This window comes from Etheostoma cragini, chromosome 9 (genome assembly GCF_013103735.1).
Source record: "Etheostoma cragini isolate CJK2018 chromosome 9, CSU_Ecrag_1.0, whole genome shotgun sequence".
NCBI classification, from domain to species: domain Eukaryota; kingdom Metazoa; phylum Chordata; class Actinopteri; order Perciformes; family Percidae; genus Etheostoma; species Etheostoma cragini.
Genome location: NC_048415.1, coordinates 8,518,519 through 8,537,522, shown reverse-complemented (window position 1 = coordinate 8,537,522; position 19,004 = coordinate 8,518,519). Strand labels below are relative to the sequence as shown.

General features: G+C 40.8%; 1 protein-coding gene across 6 annotated transcripts in view; it reads right to left on the bottom strand.

Annotated features, from left to right (window-relative positions):
- The window catches only part of dennd1b (DENN/MADD domain containing 1B), a 108,411-nt gene that overhangs the window by 28,952 nt on the left and 60,455 nt on the right, over window positions 1-19,004 (bottom strand). For all 6 annotated transcript variants that reach the window (XM_034881200.1, XM_034881196.1, XM_034881195.1 and 3 more), the window contains 3 exons: window positions 13,401-13,501; window positions 11,028-11,073; window positions 9,354-9,455 (listed from right to left, as the gene is read on the bottom strand). In XM_034881200.1, the coding sequence (XP_034737091.1) occupies window positions 9,354-9,455; window positions 11,028-11,073; window positions 13,401-13,501 (249 nt within the window). The remainder of the gene's footprint in view (window positions 1-9,353; window positions 9,456-11,027; window positions 11,074-13,400; window positions 13,502-19,004) is intronic.

The following is a 19,004-nucleotide window of genomic DNA, read 5'->3' as shown; positions in this document are numbered from 1 at the left end:
GGAGTTAAATTATCACCTCTGAAATTGGTGGAGGAAACAGCTAGCCCATTCTGGGTGTGAAGTATCACATTTGCAGGTCATCTCAAAAAAGGAAAGAAAAGAAAGGGAAAAGCTTAAGCCTTTCCTCCAAGCTTATCTGTTGTGTTGCTGGGAGCACCTGCTGCTTTGCTAATTGAGCGGAGGATGGGGGGGCGAGAGGGAGGGGACAGCAGAGAGGAAATGGAAACTCGCATCTTTGCTCTTCCTCTCTCACCCTCTCCCTCCATGCTGCCACCCCCTCTCATTCCCATCACCTTCTTGCTTTTTTTTCATTTCTCCCTCCATTTCTTACTCTTTTCTTCTTCCCTGCAAATCCTCCTGTTTTTCCCTACCCTGTTGGCTATCCAAAACTCCCTCTAGAAAGGGACTCTTGACATAAAATGTCTTTAATTATTTCCCCTCTCCTGGCTCCGTTTCCAGGACTCCAGGCGAGAGTGGAGGAGCAGCAGGCCCGAGCTTGTTTTAGGATGACAAAAGATTCACCCTGGCCAGCGGGCCCTGGAGAGTCTGGGGAGGAAGTTGTCAAGAGGCTCTCCTCACCTGCTCAGCAGTAGTCTGACTGTGTTGTGGCAGAGTGAGGAGGAGGCAGGGATAGCAAGGGACCGTTGCTCTCTGTGTGGGCTGTGGCAGTGTAGCACAAAAGCACAACGTTTGATTGGGTTGCACAGGAGGTCTGGATTACTGTAATGCAGTTTGGTAGGGGCTGTGCAGTAGTACAGGCTTGAATCGCAATTTTAATTTCAATTAGTGAAAAACAAATTAATTGTACATCCTAACTGAATAACTTTTCATGGTTTCATCTTATACTCTCTACCAATATATAAAAAGCTATACATACATTAAACTTAACAATTAATGCTTAATTTCTCTACATAGCCCTCAGAAGAGTTTGCAGAGCCCACTTAGCCTGTGGTTAGAATTTGCTGTCTTGCTCAGGGCATAGTAAGCCATAGCGCTCCAGGTGATGATGTTTTACATTCTTACTTCACCACTCTGCTATCTGAATCTGGAGTGAGAAAACTAACTGCACATGCAGAACTGATAAAAGTGTGTGAAACAAGTAGGATTCAACATTTCTGGTTAGCAGTCTGCCAATTAGATTTAACACTGCACTGCATATTTCACCAGTCCATTCAATTACCTCTTTATAGAGTGCAACATTTTGTGGGAGTGTGTGTTAAATAACTGTATGGGAATTATCTTGCTTGTCTGCCTCTGTGAAGCAGCGTAGAACATTTGAAACAGAGTCTATAAATCCATATTATTTAATGCTGCTATTTGGTTGATGCAGTATTGGTGGGCAGGAAGAGAAAGAAGAGGAGATGAAAGCAGGAGCCGATTTAAGGGTTGTGTCAGACTTTAAATAACCCCAGTTCTTCAGTAATGTGATACAATTTTGATCAGGTCTACTTCAGTTAGCGGTGGCCATATATATCATGCTGTGTAGCTGCAGCGTTAGAGGGATTATCGTCTGCAATTAGCCTTTCTGGACGACTTCAGGGAGGAGAAGCAAAGTGTTTGCACACAGCTCCTTCGGAGGACAGGCAGAAAGAAACAGAGGCTGAGAGAGAAGGAGATAAAGCGAGACAGAGAGAGTGGCAGCCTTAAACTGGGACAAAGACAAAACGAACAGCGTGGATTCCTCTCCCCTGGGCCTTCTCACTCTCCACAATGTCCCTGTGCTGCCATTGCAAATGCTCCCAGGCATCAAACAGGAAGTTTATCACGGTTAAATTAACAAGTGTCATCTCCATATTCACTCATTGTGCTAAATGCTTTTATGTTTATGTAAAGCCCTTTCTAAATTAATATTTCATGTGTATGTGCATTTTCACAGATTTTTTTCTTTTTTCAATCAAAGCCAACACAATGTCAATCTAAGTGGGGGACGCATACCCCAAAGACTGCCAGAGAAGACGGGATAGTAGCGAAGTTCACTCTGCACACAGAGCTCTGTACAACCGCTTTAAATGTGTGAGAGTTCTGCAGTGGCAACCACTTTTTAATGAGGTGGGGACACAATCACTTCTGTTTTTTTACTCAGAGAAAAATGGATGATTAAGTAATAAAATTTAAAGTTTTACATTTATTCACGAGTAGGATTACGCATTATGAAAAATAAGTCACAGGTGGTTATTAATTAAATTGTCACATAACAAATATAGTAGAACTGCATGACAGGTACCAGAGTATCGTTCTTTTGCTAATAGAAAATCTAAGCACAGTTTTTTGTGCACTCCTTCACATATCCGACACAGAAAATAAATGTGTGTTTAGTAATTGGATATTGAATATGGCGCCTACGCCACAATCATCAGGTATGCCTCCACGGTAATGGCTCTGTCAAACTAATTAACTTCTACAGTTTGAGTGAAGCTAACGAGATGCGTACAGGCATCAGAGGAAGGCCAGGCTCTACAGGTGATAACCCTATTTGGCAGTGACATTTTTTAGTGTAAAGTCACAGTGGCGGTGATGAGATCAAAGGCAGAGAGTCCCCCATTGGGTCCAATTAGAACTATAGCATTGTACAGCGAAGGGGTGGCAGGAGGAGAGAGGGGAGTGGGTGGCTGAATGGAGGGAAGAAAAAAAACTGTTGAGTTATGATATTCATAATCTATGCAGAGAGGCCTTTCCAGTACAGGTCTTCTCCCCATAGCTGTGATCTTTTCAATTTACATCAAGGGAAGATAGTTGGGGATGAAAGTGGGGCATCTAAGGCGCACAACCCACAGAGGGCAGACATGGGGCCTCATTAAGGCCCAGCCCAGTCAGCCCCAAACAGGGTTTGAAGTGCGTCAAATAAAGAGCATGGGGTCAAAGGTCAGACATAGAACAGATCTCCATTTAACTCTCCAGCTGGAGATGGTAATTAGCAGGTGCAATGATGATCCCTGCCTGACTGTAAGGGATGATACCGCTGTATGTGACACCAGGCATCTGTGTGAATATGTGTGTGAGTTCATGCATGTGTACATACGGACACACAAGGTGCCTGGTGTCACCTACAGTGATATCCACCCAAGGGTCCTTAATCATTTCATACTCACGTGCATGTGAATTCAGAATACTCAGGTACTGTGTATATTTACACCCACACAAATATTAGAATAGAAATTCTGATGGCAAACTTGACAAAGACAAAAACACCTCTCGCTGTCTTTGGAAGTGCTAAGTAGAGAAGTAGTCTACAACTACTCTATTCTAAAACTCAACCTGATAAAATAATGATAGTTTTATCCCTTTATGTTGTACATAACAACAAGCAATATTTCCATAGAAAGTGCTCATATAATCAGTCACACCCCAAAACATATGAAAACTGATCATTGCTGTTAATTAACTACTGAACATATCATTAATGTCCACTTCTAGTTGACAAGCAAAAACCAAAAACAAAGCTTGAGAAAAGGTAGGAGCACAGCTAACAATATTATATCTACTACAACAAAAAAAAGCTACTCAGAATTCTCCTCTAAATTTTTACTAAAGCATAAAAAACCCTTCCCAAATAACGACCCTGACACTTGTCTGTTGTTAAAATAAATAAATATATAAATAAAAAGTTGGGTTTTCTTCTCGCAAAAAAGAATGTTTTGTTTAAGATTCTGTCCAGGGAAAGAAAGCCATGGGGACGCAATTAAAGAACTACAAAGAAAAAAATAGTTATGAAAATCTCCCACTTTCTTTTGATGTGCTGCAGTCTGAACTGTACACACACGTACACGCATGCACACGCGCGCACACACACATACACGTACAGACATACAAATCTGAACAAAGACACACAAAGAACCAGCATATACGCTCACACATACTGTACATGAGCATGTAACTTGCAATCTATAAAATTCCTTCATTCAATTAGGCTGTTATATTTAAATATTTAATTGCGATCAATCCCATTAATGTCATAGTTAACTCGCAATTAATCACACATTTTTTATCTATTCTAAATGTCCCTTGATTTCTTTTTGTCCATTTTGTTTTTGGCATATAACCTGCTGTAGTAACCAATTTCACCCTAACATTCTCATTTGGACCAAATGATCTCTCACACAATTTAACACTGTCCATCAATAAAAGGGTGAAAAAAATACTTTGACGATGAGAATTCACATCAGCTGTGTGCTTGGCCATCAAGTGGTATTTCAGACTGGATTTGCTGCGATGATAGCTCAGATCACAACAACAGACACAGATCATTTTGGCTTTGTCAATGGAACCATTTGGCAACTTTTAAAAAGTAAACTTTCCAATCTTATTGGCATCCATTTTGTCGTCTCACGCTCGCCATCCACTTAAAACATAACGTTACTACTCTTTGGCCTTGTCACAGACCCAAACAAGCATGTACAGCGTGCCTGTTTTGTTTCCGGTCTAGTTAGATCAGGTGTGGTGTTGTACTTTTTCTAATGTTACTAGTTGCTGCAACAGCGTGTGAAAAAAACTACGTAAAATGTACGTTAAAATGGGTCTGCGTTTACGCCGTTAATAACAGGTTTAACTGAAACACTAATATGAATATTTGGTGGTTTTTTTTGCTGTTATGATTTATGTATTTTTAAATTAACCTCTTTTTTAGGTCTTATGGTAAATTGCAGAATATTAGGAATACTGCTTAAGTGATTTTAACCACATAAAGTCACTAACCACTAGGTTTTGGTATAATAGCAAATATGAATATTAAATTAGCAAAGTGATGTGAGGAAATAAATACGTAATAACAACAAAATACTAATATAAACAAACTATTAAGGCACAAAATGAGAAATAATTCAGTCATTCAGTATGTTGATCTGCTGTTAAGCGCATGCAATACAATGCATTAGCCAAGCGAAATGAAAAAGAGTGAGGAAGCAACGGGGAGAAAAAGTCTGTGAGTGTGTGTGTGTGTGTTTTAATAGGGCTATCTCAATGCCATGAGACTCTCCCCGGTGTGGGGTTACTTTGTCAAGCTGACCTCTTATAGCAGCTGAGTTTTGCATACATAATTAACTACAGCTAAATGTCATCTCTCACTTCAATAACTAACGTAGTGGGTGATGCTGCTCTCTCTTTTTGACTCCTAATCCGGAGTGAACCGCCGGCAGAACGAGAATGTGAAAATTAAGTGTAGCTTTTAAACTCCACATGAGTAAATGAGGGGTTACTAACACTGCAGAAAAGAAGTGTATGAACAGTTCAGTACCAGCTAAAACAATCATAACCTGTAACATAATGTTTCAAATGAGCAGATATCGACATGTGCAGTTGGTAGAGTACTGACGCAACAACAACAAAATCAAATGCTTTGGAGCTTGTTATTATGTGTTGTGGACAGTCAGACTGTTTTTGTGAAATACAATACGTGGTAGGGTAACCACATTCCCAGGACTAAGCTAACATGTAGTTAGTACAGCATGTGAGCAGCTTTACTGTAAGTGACTCCACTAAACTGGGAAAACACCAGTGAAATGAAACACTAAAACTGAAAATGGGGGAATCTGGTGGACATAACAAAAATCTGTAAGTAGCAAAAGTTTACTCTCGAACTAGATCAGAATGTCATTGATGAACATTCCTGGCCGACAATGTGTAGGTGTCTCTGTGTGTGTCGGTGCATCTGTGTGTGTTTGCCTGCTGTCGGTTGTACTCCATTGTAGATGATGATGTAGATGTTCTCTGGGAGCATCGGAGAGCTGAACACCAAATTAAAGCTGCAATGTTTGATTAAGTGTGCCAGGTGATCTCAGGAGAGGCACGCAGACACAACCTCAACCCCCTCATTCATTTGTAAACCTCCAAATGCAGGCTTGAAATACAGGAAGTAGGAGTGTACGCTGTAAATTCCCCCCTTGATTGGGAATACAAATGATCAAATGTATGAAGGCAAGGAATGTATGGGTACACAGTGTCAGCAAAGTTGCGAGAGGCAGAGAGGAGGAGAATAGAAGGAATTAGGCTGTGATGTGAGAGAGAGCATCTGAAAATAAAGATGTAAGCTGCATTGTAGCACCTTACCTTGAATAGGTGGTACAGAAAGAATAATACATGAAAACAATTCTTCCGTTATTGGTTTGAGATCAATTGTTGGGATCAAATAACAATCTGATTTGGTCACACACAGTTTTTTTTCAGAATTAAGAGACTCCTAATTCGCTATTCTTGGATACTTTTAATGACTAGCGAGGTAAACAGCTCTACCAACCAAAAGCCAATTATAACTTTATCAGCACAATCTCTGTGCAGAAGAGGAACGGTGGATCTCAGAAAGAGAAACAAAAATACCTTGATCTTCCAGAAAAAAAAATGTTTTTTATGGAATATCTCTTTTCAGCGTGCTTGTCAACACATTGATTTTACTGACACAAGCACAGTCTCTCTGAGATTAATATGATTTATTAATGTGTAAAAACTATTGAAACTTTTAGTTCAATTTAGGCAATCGTAAAATGCAACAACCCGCTAAAAATACACAATCCATTTCTTTAATAATATCACAATGTTTACCTAAAATATAGGAGTAAAAAAAAAGAAAAACACAAACTCAAATAAAGAAACCAAGAAAAGTTCCTCGATCTGCTTTTTTTTTTTTTTTTTTTTTTTTTTTTTTTTCATAGCAACATACCCAATCTTACTGGTTCAAAGAAGTAATGTTTAGACTGACTTTAAATAGGTACAAAAAAATGTACCGGGCAAACAAAACTAAAAGGTAAAGAGATTCATGTCATTAATTTATTGCCACTGTCAGACGATGATTTGTATATTTGAAAAGACAAATCCAGAACAAAAGTACAATACATGCTGAACCACTGATTCATATGATGTTTCCAATTTAAAAAATGTCAAACGCCCTTCTCAAAAGAGTGTTGCATCCTTTTTTTGACCCGGCACCAATTACTCTGTTATTCAGATCTTTCCTCTTTTTTTGCCAAACGGAACCGCTACTGGCATGGTAGCATTAGTAATAGTCAATAAATCTAAAATATTATGTGTGAAGTTGCGGGAAAAGACCATTAAGGGGCGGGCACTAGTGGAGCCGGTGTAGGGGTCCTGTCTGAAAGAAGGCGGCTAATTCGGGACAACTGTGAACTCTGAACCTGCTAAAAGCACGGCCACTGGTCAGCCGAGCCACATAATAGAGTCCACATGTGCTCACAGTCTGCGTTGCCATAATTAGATGGATATCTAAAGGATTGCTTAAATCAACATCAGAGTGCTATGTTTTCACTCTTAGTTAGACTTAAAAGACGCAGAAAAACTGCCTGTGGCCTTCACCTTTTATTCCATTTCATGGTTTATATATTCATACAAAGTGATGCTGGGCTTTTAAAGTGACAATAATCATTACTTCATAGGTCTCAGGGCTTCAATTTCACATTGAATAAAGCCTGAGTGTTAAGTAGTAGCCAGTGTTACAGTGAGAATTAGTGAGAAATGAAGGCTGTTTTAATAGCTCAGAAACAACGCGCGGCAGCTCAGCCCAGGCAGAGAATCGCTCAGCATTAATCAAAATTTCAGGCCCTGTGTTTGACAAACTGCACAATGCCTCAAACATCTCCTTGTGTGTAAACACAAACATCAAATGCCATGTGGCATGTCCTCATCACTAACAAGCAAGTTAACAAGCGACCTGGAATTCCACTCAATTAGTACCTGCTCACTTCCTTATTAATCTACTAGCCTCCGTGAAAAGATGAGAGGAGACAGGGGGAAAAAAGTAAATCGGAATAAAACAACAACAATTTGTTGCAATAAATATATTAATGCCAGTGAGGTTTTCGTTTCAGGTGGTGTAAGTTGACATGATATGCAGGCTATGTTCTGTCATTAGTAAGGAAAAATGGTGAGTAAGGGATCAAAGCAAAAAGGCTCTGAGCCTGCCACTTAATTTATCACACGGCAAAGACAAAGGCTTTTCTCTCTGCTTCTGTCGCTTTTCAAAAGCCCTGACTCCTTTTTATGACAAACTCAGTTTGCAATTTAATTTAGGACTTGAGTCCCTGGGTGCAGAAAAGCAAGCAGGCAGGAAGTGAAAAGAAGGTACTGTAGCCAGACAAGCACACAGGCAAAGAAGCAGGGAAAGCAAATAGCGGGTGCTAGAGAAGTCCAGGCTGGTGGCAAGCACTGTGAGAGAGAGAGAGAGAGAGAGAGAGAGAGACAAGGAGGCAGACAGGTGTCATGATACTCCAGCAGCCAGGCAGAAAGGCAGGCTATAAGGCAGGCTGAAAAACAGGCCAAAAGGTAGGCAGGAAATTATATAAAATGTAGGAAAATATCTTATCATTGTAGCTTGTAAAGAGGCATCAATGTACACTAGCAGTTGTGGTGTGCTGAGCAGTGCTAAATCAGGAGAACCAGAGAAGTGTGGGAATGTGACAAGGTCTGGAGTTTGTTGGGCAGTGAATTGAATTATATATTGCAGGTAGGGAAGGAGTCCAGTGGAACCTGAGAATAGCAGTTAGCAGTGGGGGTAATAGTGCGTCCGCAGCCTCAGCGGGGCCTCACACATAAACTCAGAAAAACAGATAAACATACAGTTTCTTACTACTACAAAGACAAGCATGCGTGTTGTTCAGTGTGTTTGTGTGTGTGTGTGTGTGTGTGTGTGTGTGTGTGTGTGTGTGTGTGTGTGTGTGTGTGTGAGACCCTGATGCCGTGGTTTCCTGTAGCACTGACCGGCGTCCGTGCTCCATTAATTAAAGAGGCGACGCACTGGCAGGTGGCTTCACTGCCCACACTGGTAATTGGCCCCCTTCTTCCCACTCTTTCCCCCTACAAAATCACCCATCTCTGCCTTTTCTTTTCTTTTCTTTGCCTTGTTCCCTCCTCCTATCTCTGGTTCTCAGAAACGTGCCAGTGGGCAGGCAGAAATGCAAGACTTTGTGAAATAATGATTAGAATGGATGGAGATGAAGGGAAGGAAGCTGCACATTTTCCCACAAGCCTCTGATGGTCGGGGAATGCTGTTCGCCTTCAAGCATCATACATCGCGGCGGGAGTTTACTTTAGACAGCCACAATCTGAGGAGCCAGTACTGCAGTCATTAATGATGTTGGGAGGGGACAGAGCTATACTTTGACAAGTTTCTGCATGTGTATGTGTTTGTCTGTGTATGTTTTTCTGTGTGTGTGTGTGTGTGTGTGTATGTGTACATGGGCGTTAGTGAGTATGAGAGTACATTGAAGGACAAGAGAATCTGTGTTTATGCAAGAAAGACGATGTAAAAGAGGAAAAACAAACCCTTCTTTGTGTTATCTGTAATGAGACAATAAAGGTTAAGAAGTGTGTGTGTGTGTGTGTGTGTGTGTGTGTGTGTGTGTGTGTCTCACCACGTCACTGGGCAGGTTGTGCAGGTCATCAAAGGGACTCTCCAGGGTGTTGGTGTCCACATTCAGAATGACCACATCCTCCAGTGATCGACTGCGTACTCTCTAAAGGAGGACATGTCCAGTGTTATCAGCAACAGTGCACAAGCTGCCACACTAATAACTCTAATCCCCATCTCACAACATGGAAGAAATCTCTCTGTAAATACTATTACAACATGTCCCATTTTGCAGGCAAAAGTTCTACATAATAAAGTATTTTTACTGTTTTTACTTATTGGAATTTAAGCATTATTTCTCAAAGTGAACCTATTTGTTTTTGCTATCAAACATTTCATACGAATTAATTGTGTTTACTATTGGACACTGGTAGAGATGTATGTTAAATAAACAAAGAGCCTGAAAACATAGTTTGGTTAATAATCAAATCATGGCATTAAGTTCAAGTTTGAAGTGTGAACCAGGTTTCCTAGCAGAAAAATTCATGTCTGTCCTGAAATCCCAGGTAGGAGAAAGCACAGCGGTCACTTTTAAAACCACACTGTCATCACACTCCTTTACAATTACCAATGAAATATGGCATGTAGGAAAATAAATATTAGGACATCTTTACTGTAACACACACATGCTCACAAAATGAAGAATGGCACTGAGAGGAAACATTTGAATTGCGCAAACATTTTCCAAAGCACCAAAACCTCATACATCAACAACAACAGAGTGCTGCTGTGCTGCGCTGTGTGCATTCTGATGGCGACAAATTCAACTATTATTTCAGTGTGGCACAGGATGCAGGCAGGTGTGGTGGTGGTGGTGGTGGGGGGGTGGGTGGGTGGGGGGCAGCATAGTGTGTGAATTTCTAGTTTGTCACTTTTGTGACAGCCTGTGCAGTGGAGGCTCACATGCTGATCTGGACTAATTATGTAGTGGCGGAAAGGGGGTCTGTCATGGATGCAGAGTGTGATAAATACTGCCACTGTCGCAACTGTCAGACAAATATCACACACACACACACACACACACACACACAATACATTCATTTGCACAATTACACACACACACAAAAACTTAAATACAACTGCAAATGTGTGCGTGTTTGCAACGTGCATTCGACGCACTCACACACAACCGCAGTGCTGGTGACGCCCCCCCGCCCCCCAACCAACACACATGGTTCAACAATGAAGTAGAAAAGCTCTTTGTTTGCAGATGCTTTTTTTCCCTTTTGTGCTTCTGGTTAAGAATCCACACAAGCAAGACAGATACAAAAAAAAATTAAGATGAAAAAACATTCTGTCAATATTTTTAATTTAATATGTTGGAGGTGCCAAACAATTACCTTACTAAAGCTTCAAATATTTTATACCATATTGAGAGCACAATTTATCAAACGAGGAGCAACATTAGACCACTGACCATATATACAAAGAGGGAAAACTAGGAATTGACTACGTAGAGTTACATCTTTGTTCCTCAATGTAAATTGAATGATTTTTTTAAGATAATCCATTGAAATGTACAATATATATCTGATGCGAATTAAGAAATGTCAACATTTAATGTCCCATATATAGAACCGTTTTTTAATACATACATCAATTTGCAGCAGCATATTATGCACATGCAGTATAATTATTTATGCACTTTTATTTCCATATAAAATACATATTAACATACCTCCAGCAGACTAAGATGAACTCCCACAAAGTATGGCATGGGGGCACTGTGTATGGAAAGAGGAAAGTTGTGAGCAATATTAATATCAGATGGTTACATGCAGTAAAGAAATATTTATGGAAGCACCACTGTGACAGCACATTACAAAACAATCTAAAAAAGTAAAATGCATAACCTAATGTTAAGCTTTAATTATAAGATTATTCCAGAAATGTATTTGATAACTATGTTGATATCTGATTAATCTTTATTTATCAAGCTATAAACTAGAATAAATCACAGACCCTTCAAGGTGAGAATTTGGTGCTTTTCTTTGCATTCCAATATTTTGTAAACTGAATGCTGTTAGGATTTAGCAATCTGAAGATATTACCTGATTGTACTATGCCTTGTGATGGCGTTTGGGATTGTTTTAACATCTAATACACTAAACTATTAATTTGAAAAAAATCAATAGTTCAGAAAAAGCAAAGACTTTTTTTAGTAAGTAGTAAGAGTAAAACCTATTTTCAAAATTGCTAGAAATTATGTGAAAACAAATGTAATGCAACAGATGTGCATTGGATGCATTAAACCTAGCATTGCATGAGATAACACAAGGGTAAAATAGGCAGCGAAACTGATTATCATCCATATGTTGTTCTTAAACCCAATCATGTTGCAGTACATGTAGGGCACGGCCGCTGACTGAAACTCAGACTTCGAATTATTTCCCCAGAAACCACCATGACTCTCAAAATGGGAAACAATTAGATTAACCGATGTGTGTATGTGTGTGTGTGTGTGTGTGTGTAGCAGCGCAAGCAAATTGATCTGGTGCTACTGGACTGGTTTAAAAAACAACAATATTAAGTTACCAGGTAGACAAGTTTCTCCTTCAGTCAGTTTTTTTTTTTTACTTGGACTCACTGACTTTTTGCTTTAAAAGTTCAAATGTGATTCCAAAAAAGTACATTTTGTCTAAATCTTTTTTTCCTTTTATTTTAAAACTTCCACACTCAGCCATCATTAAGCACTAATTTACCTGAAAGGTACTGAAAAATACTAATGCGACAGGTCTTATTATTTCAACTGTGTATTAACAATATCAACAGTAAATGTTTTTTCAGGACATTTAATATAGTTTGTCTTCGAACAACAAGGTTGATTCACAAAGTACAGACAGAACACTTCCCAGAAAGCTAAAGGGTAGAAGTGTCAACGGTTTTCATTCTACCCTCAGAAAAAGGCTTTCCCTGATTATTATCATGTCATTCTTGTTTTATGTGATATTTATCTTCAAACTGAAAGTTAGTGGCAAGGAAAGGCTGAATCATAGAGTATGTTCCCCAACCACCATGATGGATTAAATCAACAAAAACGGTCAAATAATAGAAACCATTTTTATGATGAGGTTTACAGAGGAGGCAATAATCGGATAGCTTTGGGTCAGTGTATTCCTGGCAAGAATGATTCAGAGGCCACAGGCTTGTAATCAACTTAAAGCAACAGCGAAACAAAACAGCAGGCCTGTAGGTCTGAACTTCAGCCACTTTCTTCTCTGTTTCATGAATATACTTCTTTCACCAACATTTACACAATGCATGCACATGTACACATACAAACACACAAAGAGCATCTAATGTAATTTAGTTATCTAATCAGTGCGTAGAGGACCCCCTGTGATTAAATAAGATAATGATGAGTCTTCCCAGAGTGTTGAAAATCACATTTTACTGTCAGTGATGAATAGCGTCCCTTTGTGCTAAAGCACTGTACTGTTAGCGTCAACGTAAAGCTCCTTTTACATAAGCTGTCTTTTCCACTCTGCTTTTTTTTTAATTCTGTATGTTGATATCTGAAGATAATATGAACACATGTAGATTTGTAAATGAGCTCTTACTTCTGCTCTACATTTAGTTTCAATTAAGTCCATTCGGATTAATTGGATTTGATGTTGGATGGGTGGTAATGAACCCCTGAGAGGGCAAAGATTATGAGATGATGTGGTGCTAGCACTGGCATGAAATATGGACCAAGGTGATCCAGGTCGTTTATTACTTCAAGGGGCCACACAGGAGAAGGCGCACCACAAGAGGAATTGTGCGAACGGGTGGGAGAATATGAACATGTGTGTCTGCACTTTTACACAGAGGTTTCAGCAGCAGAGCTTGGTGCATGACCAGCACACATATCGTGGTGTGTGTGTGTGTGTGTGTGTGTGTGTGTGTGTGTGTGTGTGTGTTCGAGAGAGAGAGAGCGTGCATGCTTGTGTGTGGAAGGTGGCTGAATAATAAGAGAAAGAAGGAGAGAAAAGGTGGGGGCGTAAACATTTATTATGATGATCCTGATAGTGTTCATGTATGTGTGTGTTACAGAGGTGGTCAGCCTTACCAACAGTAGTCCAGAAGATGCGAGGGCAGAACAGGGATGAAGATGTGCTGCCAGTACATTGGAAAGAGCAGAGCAGCTGCACCGTGGACACATGCAGTTAACTACAGAAAGAGAAAGAAGTAAGACGATAAACTCAACATAACTTTTCAACGCAACACAAAAAAAATGGAAGGACAATTTATGCTGTATGTTTACTGGAATGTTTAATTCCATTATTAAACTGAAGGTTTGTGTGGATTCAGAAGAATTTCTCCAAAGACAGAACTGCAACAAGTTAAAAAAGGAAGAAAATAACTTTAAACTAAATATAATGCTTGTCTTTTTTATTTCAAAAACATTTCTACAACTTATCCAACTTAGTTTCTTCACTGCTAAAGTCTATAGAAGAGAGAACTTCGGCTATATTTTCTTCCAAACAATATCCTATTTTTCAAAAAGATCCAAAAGTCTCATCAAGGTTGCTGCTGTAGTGATGTTTTGTGTTGATGCGTCGATCATCAATGTTTGATTTCATTGAATTAGCCTTTAATCTTGCTCACAAACAAAAGCCCTCAGAAAAACCCAAAAAGTGTTACATTGACATGCCTAGTGCTGTTGATGAACACACAACCTGCAAGCTATTGTTGGAGGAAGAGAAGAACAGACTGAAAGCTGGAGCGGTTGTCTTAAACTCATGACAGAAACAAAGCAGAGGAACAAAGATTTATGAGGAGGTGAAAAGAAAAGTATTGAAAGGACTGACATGAAGAATGGCAACACATGCTTTACACAAAAAAGAACGATGTTTCCACCATATTGATTAATTTGTGGTGGGTCATCACTGCAATAATCTTACCAATTTTGCACATGGCGTTAAGACATTTAAAAAAAAAAAAAAAAATTCAAAGCACGGATTCTAACCCATTTTGAACACAGAAATGAGAGCAAATACAGTACAAGCCCAGTGCTCCTAATTAACTGCTTTTGAATTCAATGTCAAAGTAAGAATTGTGCTACAACCTGCACAAAAACAACAAACAAAGCCCAAAACAGTGCTGACAGTAACCATCAAAATCCCTCCAACTCCTATGACTAAGAAATTAAAGAGAGAGAGAGAGAGAGAGAGAGAGAGAAATAACATCTTTTTAACATATAATGAGAAGCATTCACATGAAGATGGCATTCTTTTTCAAATGAGCTATCTACATTGTCTTAAAAACCACCACTCCCCCTCTTGACATCCCAGCTTATAAAAACCTAGCTATAGTAAGGACCTGCAACACACGCAACTGCAAGCACACACACACACACACACACACACACACACGACAGTAGAAAAAGGCGTTAGCTCATCCCCCAGATTAAAATAACATGATTAAATATGGAAAGAGAACAGAGGTCTGAGGGGCTCCTGCGGGACTTCATTAGGGCAAATTGCCAAAGAATGAAACATGAGTTAGCCAAGAGAGACTGCGGGCTAGGCCAATACCGCCGGGACCCCGGAGCAGCAGCCGCTGTTATACTGCTGCAGCTTCACAGTCAATGTGTGAAGCGGACACACACTATCACACATACGCGCACAACTACCAGGAGACCCCCTGCTCACTGACACACACAATGTCACAATTGACCGGCCAAAAGCGAGTAGGCCTGGCAAATGAAAACCACCGCTGCCAGAGAAAGAGAAAAAGTGCCCCACCCTTTGAATCCACCAAAACATCAAGCCAGGACATCTGAAAAGCTTACAACAAAAAAGTGTGTGTCACTTTGTGTGTCCTTGTGCCTCCCTCCCTTCATGTTTGTTTTAACTGCATTCATTTTTCATATCGGCAGGAAAAAAAAGCAAGGATCTTTTTTTTTATCATCTCTGTGCAATCTCTCATACACCCAGTCCCACAATAGTTAGGACTTAATCAACATTTAATTGGTGTCTTGCTCTGTGTATCTGCATATGCATATTTCCGCTGCCTGCCATCTTCAAATAAAACACAACAACGCCACGCTCCTGTCAGGATTAATTCCCCGGCAAACAGTTTGTTTTTCTGCTAATTTTGAAAATAAATCAATGCTATGAATATTAATGTCTGAAAGTGAGGTACTTGGTGGAAGAGCTACTATCAAAACCATCCCACCTTTTTCCCTTCCAAAGTGATGACGGTAAGAGGCCATTAAATTGTGATGAAGAGAGGTCAGCATTCCGGCTGTGGACACACAGACACACAGACACACACACACACACACACACACACGGAGCGCCAACAGGCGTGTGTATTCCTCCTCTGGGAGTGCGAGACAAGCCCCAGCCATTCACTGGTACCAGGAGGTAATGGCACAGAACACCTCGCTAACCAACTTCAATTATCTCCACCCGGCCTCAAGGTGAGCCCCCCAACTGGCATGATTTACTCTCAGGTTGAAAGGGAAAACAGGAGTCTCTCTCTCTGCTTCTCTTCTTCTCAGGCTGGGTGGCTGGCTTGGGGGAGTTGGCCAAGAGAGGAGGGGGGTTACTGAAACTAAGATAATGATTTATACAGAGCAAATCTAGATTTCTGTTTTCTTTTATTTGATATCTCCAAAGCAATGAAGGTGGCAGTGTGCCTGAGATAAGGCAACTTGGAATGAACTCCAGAGGAATGGTTCACTTATTTGCTTCTCTAATTCAGCTTAGTACAAATCCCTGTGTCCTTGTTCAAATTTGAGAACGAACGAGGCAAAAAGTAAAAGGAGGATAAATTGGGCAAAAAAGAAATCGTACCCCCTTTTTTTCCTTCATTTAGAGGGGGGCTTCACATGAGAGTGGGTCATGAGAGGCTAAGGCTGATAAAATATTTGCCAGGCTGATAAATAATAGATGAGTGGAGCCAAATGGCTTACACGCTCCACAAAAGACCTGGGTGCTTAATATTCCATTCAATGGAGAATCACAGATACAGTCCCCAAGAACAAATACAGGATTAGGTGCTGGGTCCAGTCCTCAGGGACCAGGGCTCTGCCCGGTAATGAGGGGCTGCCTGCCTCTTACATTTTGTGTGTGTGTGTGTGTGCGCCTGCCCCCTTCCTCTGAGAGAAGCTAACCGATTATACAGCGACAGCTTGCTTCAAAAAGCAGTCAAGGTCTTTGGTTCTGCCCCGAAAGCTTTTTTACTGCGCTGTAGCCATGACAGACACCGTCCACACTAACACTGGTTTTCCAAGATCCATTCAACAGGACTAAAGAAAGGAGAGACAGAAAGAGATGGAGAGGAGGTGAACATCGGAGAAGAAGAAAGAGAGGAGTGAAGAGTTCAAATTTGCATTGCAACTTTGAAGTAGGTAGCAATAAACCTAAGCTGAGAGGTCACACACCAGTTTTGTCAATAATGGGGGTCTGATTGTGAGTTAATTGCCATGGCCCCTTTCAGACTACATACTAATAGTATACAGTAAGTACGGAATACTAAATGTCTCAGCATACTGTTTTTGCTGTAAAATTATACACAATAATTTTATACTAACAGGAAATGAAGCAATGTGTGTGCCTTTGATGTCAATCAAACTACGACTTTGGAATGTCACTACCAATTATACTTTACAAATAGACATCAAAATATTTTTCAAAGATTTAACAGTTATTTTTTTGCTTTCTGCTGTGTTCACAAGGCTGTTCTACCACCATCTACAATTAGATTTTATACTTTCCAGCTGTGAGCAGCTCCCCCATTTTCTTTGAGCATTGCATTTTGTGGGACAATAACGTCAATCAACAGCACACTGAAAGATCCAGTGTTGCACTCTTAGAACTGTGTCACTTTAAGACTGTGAACACACCACATACATGTAGCATGGACTAGAGATACAGCTCATGCAATTTGTTTCTGCAGGAAATTAACCCAAAACCTGAATTATGACACAAAGATTCACACAGTTGACAAAAACAATTCTTCATTACATGTGGATTGCTATCCCAACTCTCCTGACGGCTCTCCATATTGACATATCATATTGAGATGAGTCAACGGTGATGTTTCCCTTAAAAGCTGGACCCACTAGATACCTCTGATCTTCTCAACACTGCAACTCAAGCTCTTCAGACTCTGTCAGTAAGCAGTGTGTTTCCACCCACATCATTCCTCTTTACCTGAGCAACTGGACATGTTGAAGTGAAACAGACAGAACATGGAAAAAAAAATGCTACTGGGGGGACAGGACAGGATGAGGAAACCGGACTAGATACACCTCTTTCACATATCTTTTATATTTAACGGCAATTTAATGGAGATTTTACTGCTCTGGAAATATAACAACAATAATTCCCTCTGTATACTCTAGATGAGGGAACCTATCGCACATGTTAAATTAAAGCAAGGGGGTGAGAGTGAGACAAACAGCTGCTGCTGCAGGCAATGTAATTCAATTTGACAGGAGGAATGGTATCAACAGAATTGCTCTTGACCTCTTCACACCAGTCTCAAACACTCATTTCCCTTCCACTAGCCTTTCCTTCCAACTCCGTCCCTACACACTCTCCACATTCAATCCTCTCTTCTCCTTTCCCAGCCTCATATCCATCCCAGTTCTTAATTTCTTATTCTGTTTTCCTCCTCTCATCCTTCTGCCTTCTGTCCATTTCTCTCACTCCCTCGTTTCTCCTGTGGGTTTAAAACTGTGTTATCCTTTCCCTCTCCCCTCTCCTGCACAGAGTAAGTCACCAATTACCCATGCTCTGCTTCATTCTCTGTTGACAAACGCCGGTGTCAGGCCTGTAAGTAAGGGGGGGGCACAAGACGACAAAGGTAAAAGCTAACGCCAGGCCTCCCACACATGCACACACAGTCACTGACTCTCTTGCAGAAAGACACGAGACATAAGGTACAAACACCTGTGAGTACAGAAGACACACAAACAGGTGCATGCAAAAGAGACACAAACACCCCCAACATATGCACATACACATTCACAGCGGCACAAGTCAGACACATGGCATGAGGCTGAGATAAGTCTATTGAGGGGAAGGATGTCCCAATGTTCTGCAGATGAACAACAACAGAGAGACGCATTAAGACACCCAGGAAGAGGGAGGCAACATCTGAGAGAAAGAGAGGTGTAGCCAGGGTGAGTGAGAGACAGATGGACAGAAAATAATGTCAGTGAGGAAGAATAACTAAGACAGAGTGAAAGTAGAGAGACAGAGAGAAGTCAGAGAAAGAGAGGGAAAGAAGAACAGAGGAAAAGGCAGGAAGCAGAGAGACAGCTGGCACTCTAGGGCATGGTGGATGGATAGTTCCTTGTTAGCATAGGCCTGACAGGCTGATGAGAGGGCTGCTGTCAGCCGGCGCTGCGGCCGGGCTGTGTGAGTTTGGGCGATAGGCAGGGCAGAGGCTGGGCTCGAGAGCTGGGGGGCCTCGGCAGATGAAAGAGGCGAAGGGTGGTGGGGCGATGGTGGTGGGGGTCCTCCCAACTGACTAGTTAGAGGAAGGGCCGATGCAGCCCTATTATACGGCCCTATGACAAGGCTGCACGCTCGGCTGGCTCCCGCCCCTGCGCCACCGCCGACCGGCCTTTTAAAAGAGTGGTACCATTCACCTCCGGTCACGAAACAGCAATAAGTCAACTGACGCATTGTTGTAAGATCATGATTTATTCCTT